Source organism: Populus trichocarpa, chromosome 16 (assembly GCF_000002775.5).
Source record: "Populus trichocarpa isolate Nisqually-1 chromosome 16, P.trichocarpa_v4.1, whole genome shotgun sequence".
Lineage (NCBI taxonomy): Eukaryota > Viridiplantae > Streptophyta > Magnoliopsida > Malpighiales > Salicaceae > Populus > Populus trichocarpa.
The window spans coordinates 6,184,400-6,200,707 of NC_037300.2; the positions used below are offsets into that span (position 1 = coordinate 6,184,400).

Here is a 16,308-nt window from a genome sequence, read left to right on the forward strand (position 1 = left end):
ATTTGATTTTTCAATTTTATTCCTAATTATTTTGTTTGGTTGGGAATTTGACATTTTTATTTTTTCAAGCTTACCTTGTATGCTATTATTCGGCCAAATGATTGTATCATGAGTTTGGAAGATTAGATAGGTTGGTTTCGTTCTTTTTAAGATCCTTTTAAAATTTTAATTTTATCGCTCAATATTAAGTTCGTTGGAAATTGATATTTTTTATTTTGTTTTAACTTTTCTTTATATGGAGTTATTATGAAGTCATGTTCCAGGTCATGGATTCAGTAGGCTCAAGAGGTTGACTCTAACTTTTTTGTGATTTGTTTTTCAATTTCGCCCCTCAATATTAGGTTAGTTTGAGAATTGAGTTTTATAATTTTATTTAATTTGCTTTTCATAAAATTATTTTGGTCTCACGACTAGGTTATAGATTTGATATGATGGCTCGAATAAACTCCAGTTAATATATTTTTATAATATTGGCAAGCATTCATTTTTTATATTGAATCATTGTTGATTTTTTTTGTTGGCGGTTTCTTGTTTTTTAATTATATTAATAAATTAATTGAGTTTGTTAACCTTATATGAGTTAATAACTAAAATTTTAGTTTTTTTTTTATATTTTAAACAACATTTACATCATCTTAATATTTGTTTTATATTGAAACAAAAATAAATCGGCCATGGCGTGGCGCGTCACCTATATAGTGTGTGTATTCTGAGACAACTTTCAGTGAATATCACTGGGAAGCGTAACGTCCTTGCAATAGAAACAAAATCATGGGAAACTGGATTTAAAAATGGGCCACTGCTTAATGAGCGTAGCTAAAAAGTCTTTTAATTTATTCCAACATTGCCTAATTTAAAAACTCCACTCCTTCTTTCGACCACACAGGAACAAATTAGGTCCCAGATTGTTAGTCGAGAAGTGAACCAGATGACCACTCCTAATCTGATCCTTTCTAACTTCAAAGAGACAAAGATTCGGGTCCAGCCACCCATGCTAAGCCTGCATTTACACTAAATTAAGCACCTAATCACACTTAATTAGCTTAGAATAATCGCCAAATATTTTCATTAACACACCCTTGTAAGTATATTATTTCTTGTTCACTTCTCTGTGTTAATTTGAGCCAGCAGGAGGGGTCGTAGACGTCCAGAATTGAGCACTTTTGATCTTTGACACACTCGCCAGGACGCGTAATGGGGTCACATCCCCTACAACAGTCACCTTCTTCGCTGCAAAGTCTATGTTGAAAGATGTCACACCTGCGGGTACACAGACCGATGCTTTAGATCAATTAATTTGAGTAACTTAGGACAAAAGATTCACTATTAGCATCATTATTGGCCGATGTTGGCATTCTAACAGCCATAATTAATCTTGGAATCCAGCTAAAAGCATGAAAGTTGAATTGACTGAATGAAAGACACAATCCTTGGCTGGTTTTTGATTCATCAGTAGATGACCTCATATAGAATTTGTTTGAAACAGATTACTTTTGATAAGTTATGTCAAATTAATGACGCCTCTCTCTCTCTCTCTCTCTCTCTCCATTTCTTTAATTAGTTTTGCCAAATACGTAAATGAAAACGAAGGTTTATTTGGAAGAAGACAGGATATAGAGACTTGCAACACTTCCTGGGTAATAATAACGTTTGAAAGAGAGAGCGAGAGAGACAAGGGTGAGATAAAGTTGGATGGCATAAAGTCGTGTTACATGTTCATACCTTCCATTCTGGACAGATGTTTCCTCACTTTTCCCTCGCAACCTTTGCAGTGTAATGATACTCTCAAAACCACTACCTGAAATCAGAATATAAGTAATTACACCGACGAATTTGACTGTAAATCCTTGGAACCATAAATATGAAGAATTGCACTACTTACTGATCTTAGTAACTAAAACATCTCAACCAAAGTTAAGTGCAAACCTGATTCGGACTTGAAGATGAAGATGGTCTCGAAGCGGTAGATTCCTCTTTACTTAAAGCTTGAGTACTCATGTTGGGTTCAACAGGAACTAGCTGTGCTGAAACTGGATCATAGTCTGGTATCCCATCAACGAAAGCTGCGTCACCCAAAAGATTTCTAGACGAGCCAGGAGGGGCAATAATAGAACCCCCAGGCTTAGCCCAGCTCTTTCTAACAATATCTTTGGGAACATTAAGAGAAGCAGCACTCTTCTTATCATCATCATCAATATCAGCTGGCTTAAAAGAGATTTTCTTGTTCTTTTGATCATTTGGTTTGGGTTTTGGTTTTGTAGAGTTCGACTTCTTGTTGCTGTTTTGATCACTGGCTTTATTCTTTGAAGTGCTTTTTTGGCTCTTGTGAAGTAGCTGATAAGGGACGGGGTTGATGGGTGGTGGTTGAGAAGTACAAGGAACTAAAGGGAGAGTTCTTGGGATTCTTTTTTGGTCTCTGATGACGGGGTTGCAGCGATCAATGGTTGGGCCACCGGGCTGAATGGTGGAGGAGGAAGAAGAAGGCCGATCCATGCTCATGCATATGGCTGTTGAAGCTTGAGATGCACAAAACATATCTATTTTCTTCATCTTCGGAAGTTGACAAGATCAATGTGGCCTAGCTAGCTAGAAATTTAGAGGATCTGCATTTCAGAGAGAGCGATAGAAAGAGTGAGAGAGTGAGAAGAACTTCTTAAAGAAGGTTGTTCGTTATGCCTTCAATTATGCTTGAACAACTTGAACAATTTGGATAGAGAGGGAGAGTATTGAATGAAGATTATCACAATTTCACTACGGGATTTATTATCTAATAAAGAAGTACGGATCAAGTGGAGAAGTTTCTACACTTGCAACTCGATCTTAACCAGTTGCCAAAGCACGAAGTGTCTAATGATTGGTATGTGATGAGTTTTTTTTTTTTGGTTGATGAAGATGAGATCTCTTAATCAAGCAGGAAATGCTTACAGAAAGTTGAAAGTTCATCCCATAACATCTTGAGTGGAGAAAAATGATTCATGCAGCAGATACAGATCACAGCCACTACTAGTAAGTTTGGGATTGGTCCATGACAGACATGCTTGTGCCTCCAGTAGTTTTGACATTGACATAAAGGACCCACGGCACAGCCATACGAGCTAGAGTCCAAGCCTAACGGCATTATAGGACTGCATTAATTTGCTAGATAATTAACCCCATTGTAATTGTAAACTGTAAAAGGCACGAAGAAAAGAAAAGATTTGCACATGGGCTGCTGCTGCTGCATTTCTTTTACTTGGAGGACAACCGGAAAACAGTGATCTTTAATGGATGAAAATGAGATGCAACCACCTCTTTTCCCAGATTTTAATGGGTGAAAATGATATGAACTGGGCGATTTTCTCTTTTTAGTAAAACATATCAAGTTCGACATTGTTAGTACAATTTCCTCTCACAAAATCATCCTTCTTGGTTACTGTGTTAGACCAGTATTAGAGCAGAGTAATTTTAACAAGATTTGAAAGTTAATAAGAGGATTAACAAGGGCAGATGATTTCCAATCCATTATTCTTTAATTTCAGAAGAATCTTGTCTGTAAAATCATATGGAGCCCACTGAAATCTCTAAGCTTAGATTAGCAGAGATCTCAGAGGAAATTTCCATAAAATGCATTGTCTTGAATATAACATTATGGCTTAAACAAGACAATTTTAGTAGTGTAAATTAATGTATGGTCTGTTAGCCTGTTGGGCATGGCCTCCAGTTTTAATGGTTAATTAAGAAATAGTTGGGCAAGAAGTTGTCTGTGAATTCAATATTCGAGAAGGAACAGCACAAGGGTCGAATGGGACAGGGCAACGGTAGACAGCAACAGCTAATAACTTGCACTGGCCTATAATTTTATCGAAGGAATATTTTCTTGAAAAAAAAAAAGGGAGGTTGTATCTACAAGAACTTGATGTTGATGGTCCATGGACAATTTTAGGTCATTGTTTGAGCACGAGACCTTGGGATTATAGGTTTCGTGCATCCCAAGGACGTGTTAGTGTTAACCTTGGGATCGCATTTATTTACCCCTCCCTCCCTCTACTACAAGCAAGCCTACAAGATCCTTAAGTCCAGCTCAATTTCCATAATCAAAGTCCCAAGTTGATAGAATTTCGAAGCCTCATTGGTCCAAAAAGCAAAATAAATCCAGAGAAGATATGCAAGCACAAAAACAGCTGAAATTTGTATAGGGCTGGTGTTTCACATGTTAATTCTACATAATTATTAAACTCGGTCTAGAACATGACCCGGAACAAGACTTGGTTCATGGATTTACAAATCAACTATGGGTTGGTGAATCACCCTGGATGTATCTTAAAAGATTGAAATGATGTCTTTTTCATTTAAAAAAAAAACCCTTGAAGTTATCATGGTTGGACTTCACTCGGGTTTAGCCAGGTCAAATAAATTATGGATTGACTTATTAATCACCTCAAGTATGACTGCGTCAACTCAATTAGACTAGATCAACTTTTGAAACTATTCATAAAACTTGACCTAAAGTAGGCTCCTTATTCACTAGTCAACAATACTCACACGGTCTCCCCAATAATAATGCAACGCAAACATGTTTAATAAAAGAGAAGTACACAATGATTATTATTTAGGATGAAAGTTGTGTCTCTCCAATTCAAATCGATGAAAACATGGAGCATATCAGTGACTTTAAGGATGATAGAGGTGTTCTTGTGGCTGATTATGATGGCTTGAATATGAAAGAGGAGATGAATCCTGACAGTGAGCTTGGTGGTATCTTGATGAATCCTACTAATATTACTTTAAAAGATAGAAGATCAACATTGTAAATCATATATACCTTTGAAGAAGGTACTGTATAGGGTTGTGTCAACTAAGAAGTGGAGGGTTACTATAAACTTGAACTCTATTTAATTGGAATTTAATGATCCTTATGGCACATATGCAGCGTCGCAGTGATTATCTTTTCAGATTGAGATATTCGAGTGAGGGTGGAAAGAACAATAAATTCTTGACCTTTATCAAGTAAAAAGGTTTAGAGTCGCCACCTAGTATTTTGGTCACTAGAAACCCTAACTAGTCTTTAGAGTCTAGATAAAAAGACTAGTTGTGTATAGAAAGGATAATATTACTCCTAGTATACCCTATCTAAAGTAAGCTGTATTATTTATTTATTTATCTATTTACTAAGGCACTATTGTGTTTTTCTAATTATTGATTTGTCTATTGATCAAAATAGGTCCATCCCAGTAGAGTGGACCATGGCTTTATAGGTCGAGCCTATCCATTCTAAAACATGATGTTTGAGAGCCTCACTAGATAGTCATGTTAGTCCAAGATTACACTAAAGAGCGGGAGATCCGAGATCAATCCCTAGAGATTGCATGAGGTCTTAGAGTCTTACTGTAGAGTCATGCTAGTTCGAGACTACATTGGAGAGCTATAGATAGAAAATGTATGTCAAAGATACAATATTTTTATTTGAGAAATAAACTTACATTTTTATCAAGGATAGTGTATCATAAGGTGATCTGAGTGTCCAGTACAAGGGAGACTTTCTCCTTCCATATCCTAAAGGTGGTAGGCGTTTGTCTTGACTATCCTAATAACTTTGAATTAATGAGTCATCCCATTTTAATTTAAGGGTGTAGTAAATCTTTAGGATACACCAAGCACACATGGGCTCGTTCCTCCTAATTCTTCCTCAAGCTTTTATTTCCACTATGAGAATAATTCTGCTTGGAATGTCCTTTATATTGGTTGTCCTTATAAAAATGAGAAAGTTCATGTCGCCACTCATATATAATTTTCCAATATTTGTTTCACATTTAGCAAGCTTTTGTTTGGCAAGACGTAAAGCTTTTTCCACAAAATATGGTCTTTTACCCTACTTACCTAGGCATCTAAAGCTATTAACTCAAGCAACTCTTCCACCATGAATATCTTCTTATTAAACCTCTTTAAATATGCCCACATGGACTCGCCCTCTAGCTAGGTAACATTAAATAGCTTCATTGATCTTCTCTTAACATGTATATTGGTGCTGAAACATGCCACTAGTTTGGTGTAGAGGTCATTAAAGCCTTTAATAGAGAATGACTAAATTATCATACTAGGTGCGCGTAGACCCTATGAAGGTTGCAGGAAGGATCTTACACATTACACTATTATTCTGGATGACCAGTTCCAAGCTATTACGCATGATTTGCACATGCTCCCTTGAGTTGGCAAGACCATCATAGCTGACCAGGCTCGTTTTTATAGAAATGTAGTCCCGAGGGATTTAAGTGTTCAATACTTATTTGGACAATGGAGAACCCCTCACTTGATGGTGGCTGTAGAAATTCTCCTAAATATGCTCAAATACTAGTTGTCTCTTGATCCTTTATATGTTAGGCTTTAGGGAGCCCGAGGAGTTTTGGTGTGGAATGACGAGATCGGTAAATGGTGTCCATCCTATGGTTGTTAGGGGAAACACATCTAGAGTTCCCATTCTACCCGAGGGTATTATGATGGCTTGAGCAACTCCTGGAGGGACTTAATAAGCATTGAGGTAAAATACTCTCCTAGAGGTCATTCTTGTAGTGTTATTGTCTACAGGTGCTTGAAGCGGCCAGTGGAAATGGAGTTAGGGCGTTATGTTGTTGAAGATGCCAAGACTTTATTGGGTGGCAAGGCTTACTTGTTTCCCTTAGGTTGCCAACACGGCTTAGGTGAGGGGTTGTACCTGATTAATAAGTTATTGGATGTCTGGCTAAGCAGAAATGCTCGCTTTAACAAGTAAATCCGCCATGCATCCCGACCTAGGTGTGTCTTGGTTATCTGTCATGAAATAGTTTGGAAATGTCAAAAACAAGTTTTAGAAAGAAACTTGTGACTTTTTTTTTATCAATTTTCCACAAACGACGCTAATTGATGATGTTCCAAAATCCAAAGTGCATTGGAATAAAGCTTATGTGGTTAGATAATAGGTTAATCGCTTAATTTTTGCAATATGATCTATTATCATTTGCCAAGATTGGTGGTAGCTTAATGTGGGAAGCCAAGTACTTGCAAAAGACCCCCTTTGGTAGATGTAGGGACTCTCAGATGTTTAAGTAAGTATTTTTATAGAAAGAGTGTGCAACAATATTTTAGATAGAGACTCTGAAAATATGTATACAAATACGTAGATAATAGACATATTGTCTTCTTTTTACCTTGGTGATTCATGGAGTATTTATAGCTTATAAATCTTTTTTTTTTTTGCTTGAGTAGAGAAACTGAAGAGTAATTTTATCCTTATAAATTAATATTGTTAGTTAAGAGTTGTATTTCACTCAAATGTATTAATAAGATGGAGAGATGTAAACCATAAGAGATTGTTGTACACTTAAAGGTGTAAAGGGCGTAGGATTCATAATAAAATGTATTAGGTAGGTAAAAAATCTTAAGGAACCTACGTGGGTTCCAAAAAAAAATCAAGCTCAAAGTGTTAGGCTCGGGTCATGCAGTTGGGCCTGATTGGCGTCCAAAATAGGCCTACACACACTGCTTAGGCCAATAGGTTCTAGGCTTCAGTGACATGTTGGGTGATTGGGCCCAGACACATTTCCTGGGCATATGTTCTCTCTTTTTTTTTTTTTCCTTCAAGAATTTTTGAGCTTGTTAAATTTGGTTTGGGTCAACAAAAAACTATTTTTGAAACTACTTATAAATCATGATACATCACATGGAATATTAATAAATCTAAAATTATTTGTAGGTTAATGAGAAATTAATCTCAGTTAAACTTGAAAAAAAATCCAATAATAAAATTTTAAATCATATTGATAAAAAAATTGTTTCTTCTCTCAATATATATATATATATATATATAGACTCTTCTTCACTTTAAAAGCCTTTATATATAAAGGTTTTTGTTGATTTATTAAAAAATAAAAAGAAAGTATTTTTAAAATTATTTTCCTTTTATTTCATTTTATGTGGTTATTCAATTTTCTTCATGTAGAAAGAAAGTCAGTTTGTTTATTGAAAATCATCTAGACTTAATATTGAAATGCATTAGTTAAATTCATCTCATTTTGTTATATTATTTAATTTGTACAGTATGATTTAATTTATTTAATTCATTAATATTTTTTCATTGACATGCTAGTTTAATCTCTTATGTTGCTTTATAAGCATGCCTAATTTACGTAGCTTAAATAAAACACCTTTCAATCAATTTAAAGACTATCACCTTATTAAATAATTAATTCAAGATTTAATTAATTTATTTATATTTATAAATGCATCGACTTCAATTAAATAAATTCAACTTTGTTTAACTTTGGAAAAATAAATTAAACTTTATTTGATATAAATTTTACAAAAATAGAGGGCTTGTGTAGCAATATTCAGGGCCTGCACCATATCTAGACTGGCTCAGAAAGAGAGCAGCAGTTTCACATGAGCAGAGAAGGCCCAGTTATGACACGATATGTATTCCTTCATCGCTATGTTTTCCACACCAAAACTTCAGAAATTTTTTTTAATACAAGCTAAGACACGGTATTTAAAACATTGCAAGGGAAAAACTACACTACTATTTTGATTTTGTGCTAACAAGTACCAGGAACGACGAACACGTATATCTTCCAGCTGAAGTGGCACCTTGCTATAAATTCCATGCAAACATGGATTACGGAAGACAGCCACTAAATGAATCAAGATATTGACAAGGTCTTGACACTATACATCGTAGTTCTGCCGATCATTTTATTCAAAGCCCTTTCCCTTCATCTCCATTCAAAATGCGATTCCGGAAATCATTCACCATGAGAGGCAATCCTTCTCTCAAAGAAATTCTTGGCTCCCAATTCAGCAGCTCCTTCGCTTTACTTATATCAGGTTTCCTCTTATGCGGATCATCAGCAGTGTTGGGTTTGAATTCTATTGTTGCACTTGAATCAATAGTCTCCTTGACAACCTTCATAATACGGAGGAAAAATTAAGTGCCAACATCAACTAGTAGTTTCCATCTTTCACTATCTCTATCTCCCCATGCACACACACACTTGGGAGCAAGCAATTCTAAACTAATAGCCTTGTTTTGAATCTCACAAAGATAAGGTGATTGAGGCACTCGGAAAAGGAATCCGTGTCTCTTTAAAAATAAGAAAACTAAAAAATTTGAAGGAAGACAAACCTCTGCAAGCTCGAGCATAGTGAACTCTCCTGGGTTGCCAAGGTTGAAAGGTCCCACGTGCTCGCCTTCCATTAGAGCCACCAGCCCATCAACCTGTCAATGGAAAAGGCTTTTAACATACTTTATCATGTTAACTTTTAAAACCTAAACAGGAATCCCAAAACATATTTAATGTTCAAGATATTCTCTGCATTTGCAATTATTCTCTATTTGGTTCTTGAAAAAATAGAATTCATCAATTCTAGCACCTTCTTTTCCAAAGCCTTATGCAACCACTTCCCTGATTAGTGGCCATGAATAGCAACTACAAATGTGTTTTGAGTAGTTTGCATTGAGATAAAGGATCTCAAAGGCCATACAGCTTTCATGAAATTTTAAATGCTGGCAGTAAAATGGAAATGTGGATAATAGCGACATACCAGGTCAGAAACATATTGGAAGCTCCTAGTTTGTTTCCCATCCCCATATACAGTCATTGGCTGTTTGCGAATGACCTGCAAACATTGTTCAACTAGTTAAAAAAAAATTATAGAAAGCAGAACTTTATTTAGATATCCCAAAATTCAAATGGCAGTCTATTGCCAACATCACTGCCTGAAAAAGGAGAATAATACCTGAGCAACGAAATTACTGACAACACGTCCATCATCCAAACACATGCGAGGCCCATATGTATTAAATATGCGAGCAATACGCACCTGCAAATGGAAAGAGCCATCATTAGCCCATTTCCCGCCAGTTAACTAAGCACATATATGCAAGAGCAGCCATTGCAGGATAGAAAAATAGGAAACACAGACAACACAAAACGGCTGATATCATATCAACACAGATGACATAAGGCTTAAAGTGTTGCATTCTCAGCATCAAATAATTGGAGATATTCACCAGTTATGAGAAATTAATGGCTACAAGCTTCTTTTGAACCCAAGCTGCTGCAACAGAGGAGACAATGAATGCTATATCTCGCTGCAACTATTCATCATTTTCTATAAACTAAATTCATTTATTTCAATAGTAGCTATTTTCACCAAAGACCTGGGCCAATCCAACCCACCCTTTACTGCCCACACAAAGGCTACGGTAGTTCATCAAGTTTACTAGTCTTCAAGTTAAACAACATATTTCTATAAGCAAATTTCATTTATTTCAATCGGTAATGATATTAACTTAAAACCAGGCTTATATCACCCATCCCTTTTCTACATGTGGCAAAGCCCAGGAGCAGCTGATCAAGCCAACTAATCTTTGAAGAAGTGAAGATAAATGTCAAGCTTTGAGGACTTTGCATAAAATAGAAATGGGTGAAACTTGGACCAATAGTTTAACAGTGCCAAAAGGAAGGGTGGTGTTGTCAGTTTCCAGTTTCATGCAACCATTTAAACATTGTAGGATGTGGACATCAGGCACACCACGTCAAATTAAATTGATAACATTTTGAATAGGCAAATTCAAATGGATAAGAAGAAAATCCCCCCTGCCCCGCCCCATCCCTTCAACCTACCCAAACAAATCAACAATTATAAAGGAAGTAACACAGATGGACTGGTAGAATGCTGAAACTGTCAGAAGAAAGGATACCATTATGCCTGACAACTCCATGAAAAATTAATTACTTTTATTCATTCACATTGTATTCCAATATTTTTCCGAAGACAAGTGACCAATCTAAGCAGTGTTGAGTGCATTTTTGAAGTAACCATAGCAGATACTTTTGTAAAGACATTAGATTCATGTTGAACCTTTGCAGTTATTTCCAGAAGAACAATGAATAAAATCATGCCTGAAAACCATGTTCTTTCCAACATTAAAATAGCAGACCATTATATTGCTTTCTACACAAGTACATTACATGATTTCTTTCAAATGAAAACACTTCCGTGAAACATAATGAGCCAAATCGAATTATTTAGGCCCTCAAAGAAGTCAAAGCCATGCAACAAATCAAGGAATTGGCTTGTTGATTGCAGGCCATTCTCAAATACTGTACGCTCAAAAGGAGAGACTAATCAATAATAAACTCTATTTTACCAGATATACAAGGTAGCTCCAACTCAGTTCACACTTTATTGTCTACAGAATTGATTGTCTAGAACACACATGCATCAACTTATTGAATATACAAATAAAAGCTTAACATTTTATGACTGCCATTTCAACAACAACCAGTAATTTTTGACAGTGCATGATCCTGTAGAATTGCATTCATCATCTGAAAGGAGCAGATCTATTGAGAAGCACCGAGTAAAACCACTGATATACAAACAACATCATGCAAATTTTATACACCCAAAGATCCTAATAACAAAATAAGCGTGTCATTATAGCTTGCACCTTGCAGTCTAGTAATATATCAAAAACAATTACCTCGACATCTGCACCTCGGTGATAATCCATGGCTAGTGTTTCTGCCGTCCGTTTTCCTTCATCATAGCAACTCCTCTCACCTAACGAATTCCAAAGCACACCCTATCAATAAAAACAGTACATTGTTGCATTAATGAAACAAACAGATGTTTCTAACTAGCATCTGACCTATTGGATTCACATTTCCCCAATATGTCTCCTTCTGCGGATGCTCAAGCGGATCTCCATAAACCTCACTCGTACTGGTTAGCAAAAACCTCGCCCCTACCCTCTTCGCCAAACCCAACATATTAAGCGTGCCCATCACATTAGTCTTGTAAGCAAACAATTCACAGTCAAGGATCCAAGAATTCCAAAACAAAAACACACGAATCACACACACATAATTAACATTAATGACAATTAAGAAAGCGTAACAACTTCATAAAAAGGATATAATAGTCTTGACTGGGTTATATTTATAATGAACTGGCGAAGCAGGACAAGCCAAGTGATAGATCTGATCAACTTCTAACAAAATAGGCTCAACGACATCATGTCTAATTAATTCAAACCTCGGATTCCCAAACAAATGAACCAAATTCTCTTTCCTTCCTGTAAAAAAATTATCAATCACAATAACCTCATCACCCCGCGAAATCAATTTATCCACCAAATGACTCCCAACAAATCCAGCCCCACCAGTAACCACGATACGCAAACTCTTCCGGCCGATCCCAGCTGGGACGCGGCCTGGAAACGTCCTCTTAGAGAAAAATCCGGAGGACCCAGAGGAGGAATCTTGGTTGCGAGGGTAAATTGAAGAGGAGAGAGAAGAATGGGTGGTTGGATCAGATGGATTAAGGCGGGAGAGAGTAGGCTGAAAAATGAAGAAAGTAGAACCAATTAAAATGCCAACAAGAATGAAAAGAAGGCGCTGTTCTCTGAAGAGATAATTAATGGATCTAGGGAGAGATCTGGGGTGTTTTAGCATTTTAGGAGAGTAAGATTGGGCAGTTGGGATTTCTTCGTCTCTCCTGTGATTTACGCTTGTTTGTTTGTGTAATTGTTTCATCATCGTGGGAATTGGGATTTCTTTTTTTCAAAGTTTTGGAGACGGAAGAAGAAGAAGTGAGGACTAGTTGTGTTGGGTTTAAGCATCAGTGGTTTCTTCTATTTTTGGGGAAGCCAAGAGGAGGACCGCCATGTTTTTTATCATGCCGGATGAAATGTTTGTTTTTCCGTTGATAAAAAGTTTTAACTGTTGTGAGCTAAAAGAACATGCCAACTGCCAAGGGTTCAAATTCTACATAAAATGGCGCAGTTTAAAGAGCATAATCTCATTTTTATCATTATTATTATTATTATTATTATTATTATAAGGAAACCTCTTTCACCGTGAAAATAACATGGTTGAAATTTTTTAGTTTTTTTACTGTAGCGGTAACAAATATGTAATTTTTGAGTTTTTGTTTTATACTTGGTATATTTATTATAATTTTTTATTTTTATTCTGTTGTAATATTTTTCAATTTTTTCTTTATATTTTTTTAAAATATATATATTATTTTTTTATTTTTTACACTTGGAATATTTATTACTCTACATCTAACTTATTTATACTATTTTTTTTTGTTCTTATCTTCTTTTTTTTGTAATTTTTTTTCTTTATACCCTTTTTTAAAAAAAAATATTATACAAGACTAAAAGCAAAAGGTGTTTCATTGTAGCAATTATAATATTGTCTTATTTTTCTAGTACTTTAAAAATTAATTTGACATCTTACACGTTTTGATTTACAGTTATATTTTTTTCTCGATGTCAAAAAACACGTTAATAACATCTACATGTTCATTCTTTTATGTAAGAAAAAACATTATTCAACCTGCAGCCAGGTGATTTAAATAAAAGCATTAATAAAAAAATTTATTTATTGCCACAAATGATTCTTGATTTATTTAATACAAAGCATGTATAAAAAAAGTCGTTAAAAAAGCTTACATGTTGATTTTTTTGTCAAAAAAAATTATTTAACCAACACTGGAGGGCAAGTCAAATAGCTAGTATATATATTAAAAGGAAACCCTATTTCACTGTAGAAAACAGTTGAGATTTTTTTTTCATTTTTTTACAACGACAGGAACTGTAGCGGTGGCAAATCTGTAATTTTTTTTTGTTTTTTTAGAAACAAATATTTTCTTAGATTTCTTTTTCTTTTTTTAACTTAGCATATTTATCACTTTACACTTGGTTTATATATCACCATTTTCTTTTCTTTTCTTCGTTCTTTTATAATATTTTTTTTAGTTTTTCTTTTTTTTCTTAATATTTTTTTGGTAAAAAAATATTATTTTTAATTATTTACACTTGAAATATTTATCTATCTACATTTGGCAGATTTATATCATTTTTTTTGTTCTTATCTTTATTATTTTGTAATTTTTTTCTTTTTTTTCTTTACACTTCTTTTTTTAAAAAAATTATTATACAAAACTAAAAGTAAATGATGTTTTATTGTAACAATTGTAACATTGTTCTATTTTTTTACTATATTAAAAAGTAAATTGAGATCTTACATGTTTTTATTAACGCATATGATATTCATTTTATTTTATTATATGTAAACATTGACTTTTTTATTTACAATTATATTTTTTACTCAATATAACAAAACACGTTAATAATACTTACACATTCATTCTTTTGTGTTATAAAAATAATTGTATAACCTACAGAGACGAGTAAGTGTCAGCATTGTTTTTTCATTTATTAACACATATGATTCTTGATTTATTTAATTAAGTGTATGTATAGGTTTTTTTATTTGTAATTAGGATTTTTTATGTAAAAAAACACATTGAAAAGACCTGTTTATTTATTTTTAGCAAAAAAATATCTAACCCGCGACAAATCACAAGTCAAATAACTTGTGAAAACTAAATTAAAAACACATGAGATGAGTAGGATAAGGAGGAAATCAAGCTTTTTTAATGGTTTAATGGTTGACTCAAAAGGTGGGGTAGCAAAAGGAGTGGGGGTTTAGCCTCCCAGGATTTAAACAATACATTTTTTAAAGGATAAATTTCCTTTGAAAGCCTATGAACAAAAAGAAGAAGGGAACTCCAAAAAATCTCTATGAAAAACTGGAACCAAAGTTATAGATCAAAAGGCAAGGAAAAAAAAAGTAGAATAGAAGGCAAACCACTCTTAAAAACTGTAGAGAAAAAGTTAGGTGGCTACTGCAAAGTGTGCAGAACATCTTCCTTTCATCCCTTATTTTTACTGATTTTTTAAATTAAAATTGATGCATAATTAATTTTTTCCAGTTTACCTTAATTACTCACAATAAAAAGAATAAAAACCTTACTGTTTTTTTTCTTAAAAACCCACATATTTTTCCAATGAAAATAAATTTTTCAGGAAGAAGAAGTTTGTCCATAATCTTTATTCATGGGCTAGTAATATAAATGGGTTGCAAGAAAATAATTATTTATGGGATAAAGAATTATTTTATAATAAACTCAAATAGAAGTTCAAAATAGACTGGCAAAAATAAACTCAAATAAAAAAAATTGTTTGTTGAAGAGTTGAAAAACTTATACACTCTTAGAGGGAGTTCTTATGTTAATTATTAGCAACTAAATATTGCAGTTAGGATGACAATTGTTTGAAGATCGTTAGGTGTTCTGATAAATTAGTGCGGTAAAAGACAAAACAAAGTGTTTGTCTTGACAAGTAAGATAATATAAATACTAAGGATTTGTAATTAAAAATACTTCTTTTATAATTTTCTAAACTAGTAAAAGTTATCTATTTTAAGTTTAGTTATTCCGGAGATTTTTTTTTATCTTTTAAATCCTTCGTATCCGAATAACTTGTTAAGATAAGTTGTCCACACTTATATTTATTTCATCATTGATTGACATTTACAAAGTGTGAGCAAATTGTTCCTTGACTTACAAGAATAGAAAAGTTACCGTCACATAGCATGTCGGAAAAAAACCTTGCATATGGACAATACCAGGGTTTGACTTCTGATGCACCCTAGCTCGATAGACGGCAGCAAAATGAAGCGACTTGAGTTCGAGTCTTTCGAAAACTTCCAGGGTGCTAGCTAGCTGGTTGTTTGAATCGAGGGACACAGAATTAACGAAGGACGTAGTTTTCTAATCGCAATTTGAGATTTAGCTGGTCAGACAAAAATAGCAACATTAATATTTTAAAGGAGTCCTTTGCCCTAAAACCCATCAATCCTTCGCTACTATGGCTATAACGTGCATCCATTAAAGTTTTTTTTAGTTTAATATGAATGTCTGGGTCAGTTTGCGTGCATCTCAACTAATCCCACGGGTCCTGAAATTAACGACCATGTAAGCCTGCAGTGACCATCATATGAGCAACCACAAGACTCGAACCTGAAATCAAATAGCATCCATTAAAGTTTAATCACTGTGTTTGTTGCTCCTTTTTTATCCAATAATCTCACTGTACAATCAGTACAATATCTCCCTCTCCCTCGACTAGCTTGTATGTTTGTATTTTAAACGCATGTAGATGAATTTGACCCATGATTTAACATCAACTTTTATTCGTAATTTTATCCAACATGGTTCTTAGTATTTATTTCATAGCTTAATGTTAGAAATGGTACAAAGTAATTACTTGATTAAACATATAGTATCGATCCAGAAACTTGATTTTTGTTTTTTCATGGAAATGAGTAGGGCATTGTTATTAAAGAATAATATAAAATATACCATGAAATCTTATTTAATTATTTAAGTTGTTAGATTGAGAAAAAATTTTAACATGATATTAAAGTTTTATTGACC

The 16,308-nt window shown here is 34.1% G+C and overlaps 2 protein-coding genes across 3 annotated transcripts; both read right to left on the reverse strand.

Annotated features, from left to right (window-relative positions):
* Positions 1-784: 784 nt before the first annotated feature.
* Positions 785-3,019, reverse strand: LOC7465274 (protein SODIUM POTASSIUM ROOT DEFECTIVE 2). Its single transcript, XM_002323395.4, has 3 exons — positions 1,927-3,019; positions 1,723-1,798; positions 785-1,260 (listed from the first exon to the last, which is right to left on the reverse strand). Exons 1-3 carry the CDS (start codon positions 2,548-2,550, stop codon positions 1,115-1,117), a joined length of 846 nt encoding a protein of 281 aa, XP_002323431.4. The 5' UTR covers positions 2,551-3,019; the 3' UTR covers positions 785-1,114.
* A 5,242-nt stretch (positions 3,020-8,261) lies between these two features.
* Positions 8,262-12,791, reverse strand: LOC7467583 (UDP-glucuronic acid decarboxylase 1). 2 transcript variants are annotated; one of them, XM_052448049.1, is made up of 7 exons: positions 11,933-12,791; positions 11,666-11,812; positions 11,498-11,577; positions 9,745-9,828; positions 9,550-9,624; positions 9,131-9,223; positions 8,262-8,911 (listed from the first exon to the last, which is right to left on the reverse strand). In XM_052448049.1, exons 1-7 carry the CDS (start codon positions 12,552-12,554, stop codon positions 8,705-8,707), a joined length of 1,308 nt encoding a protein of 435 aa, XP_052304009.1. In that variant the 5' UTR covers positions 12,555-12,791; the 3' UTR covers positions 8,262-8,704. The 2 variants fall into 2 exon arrangements, with proteins under 2 accessions (XP_052304009.1, XP_052304010.1); XM_052448050.1 differs by having other exon boundaries at positions 11,666-11,808; positions 11,929-12,791.
* Positions 12,792-16,308: the final 3,517 nt, after the last annotated feature.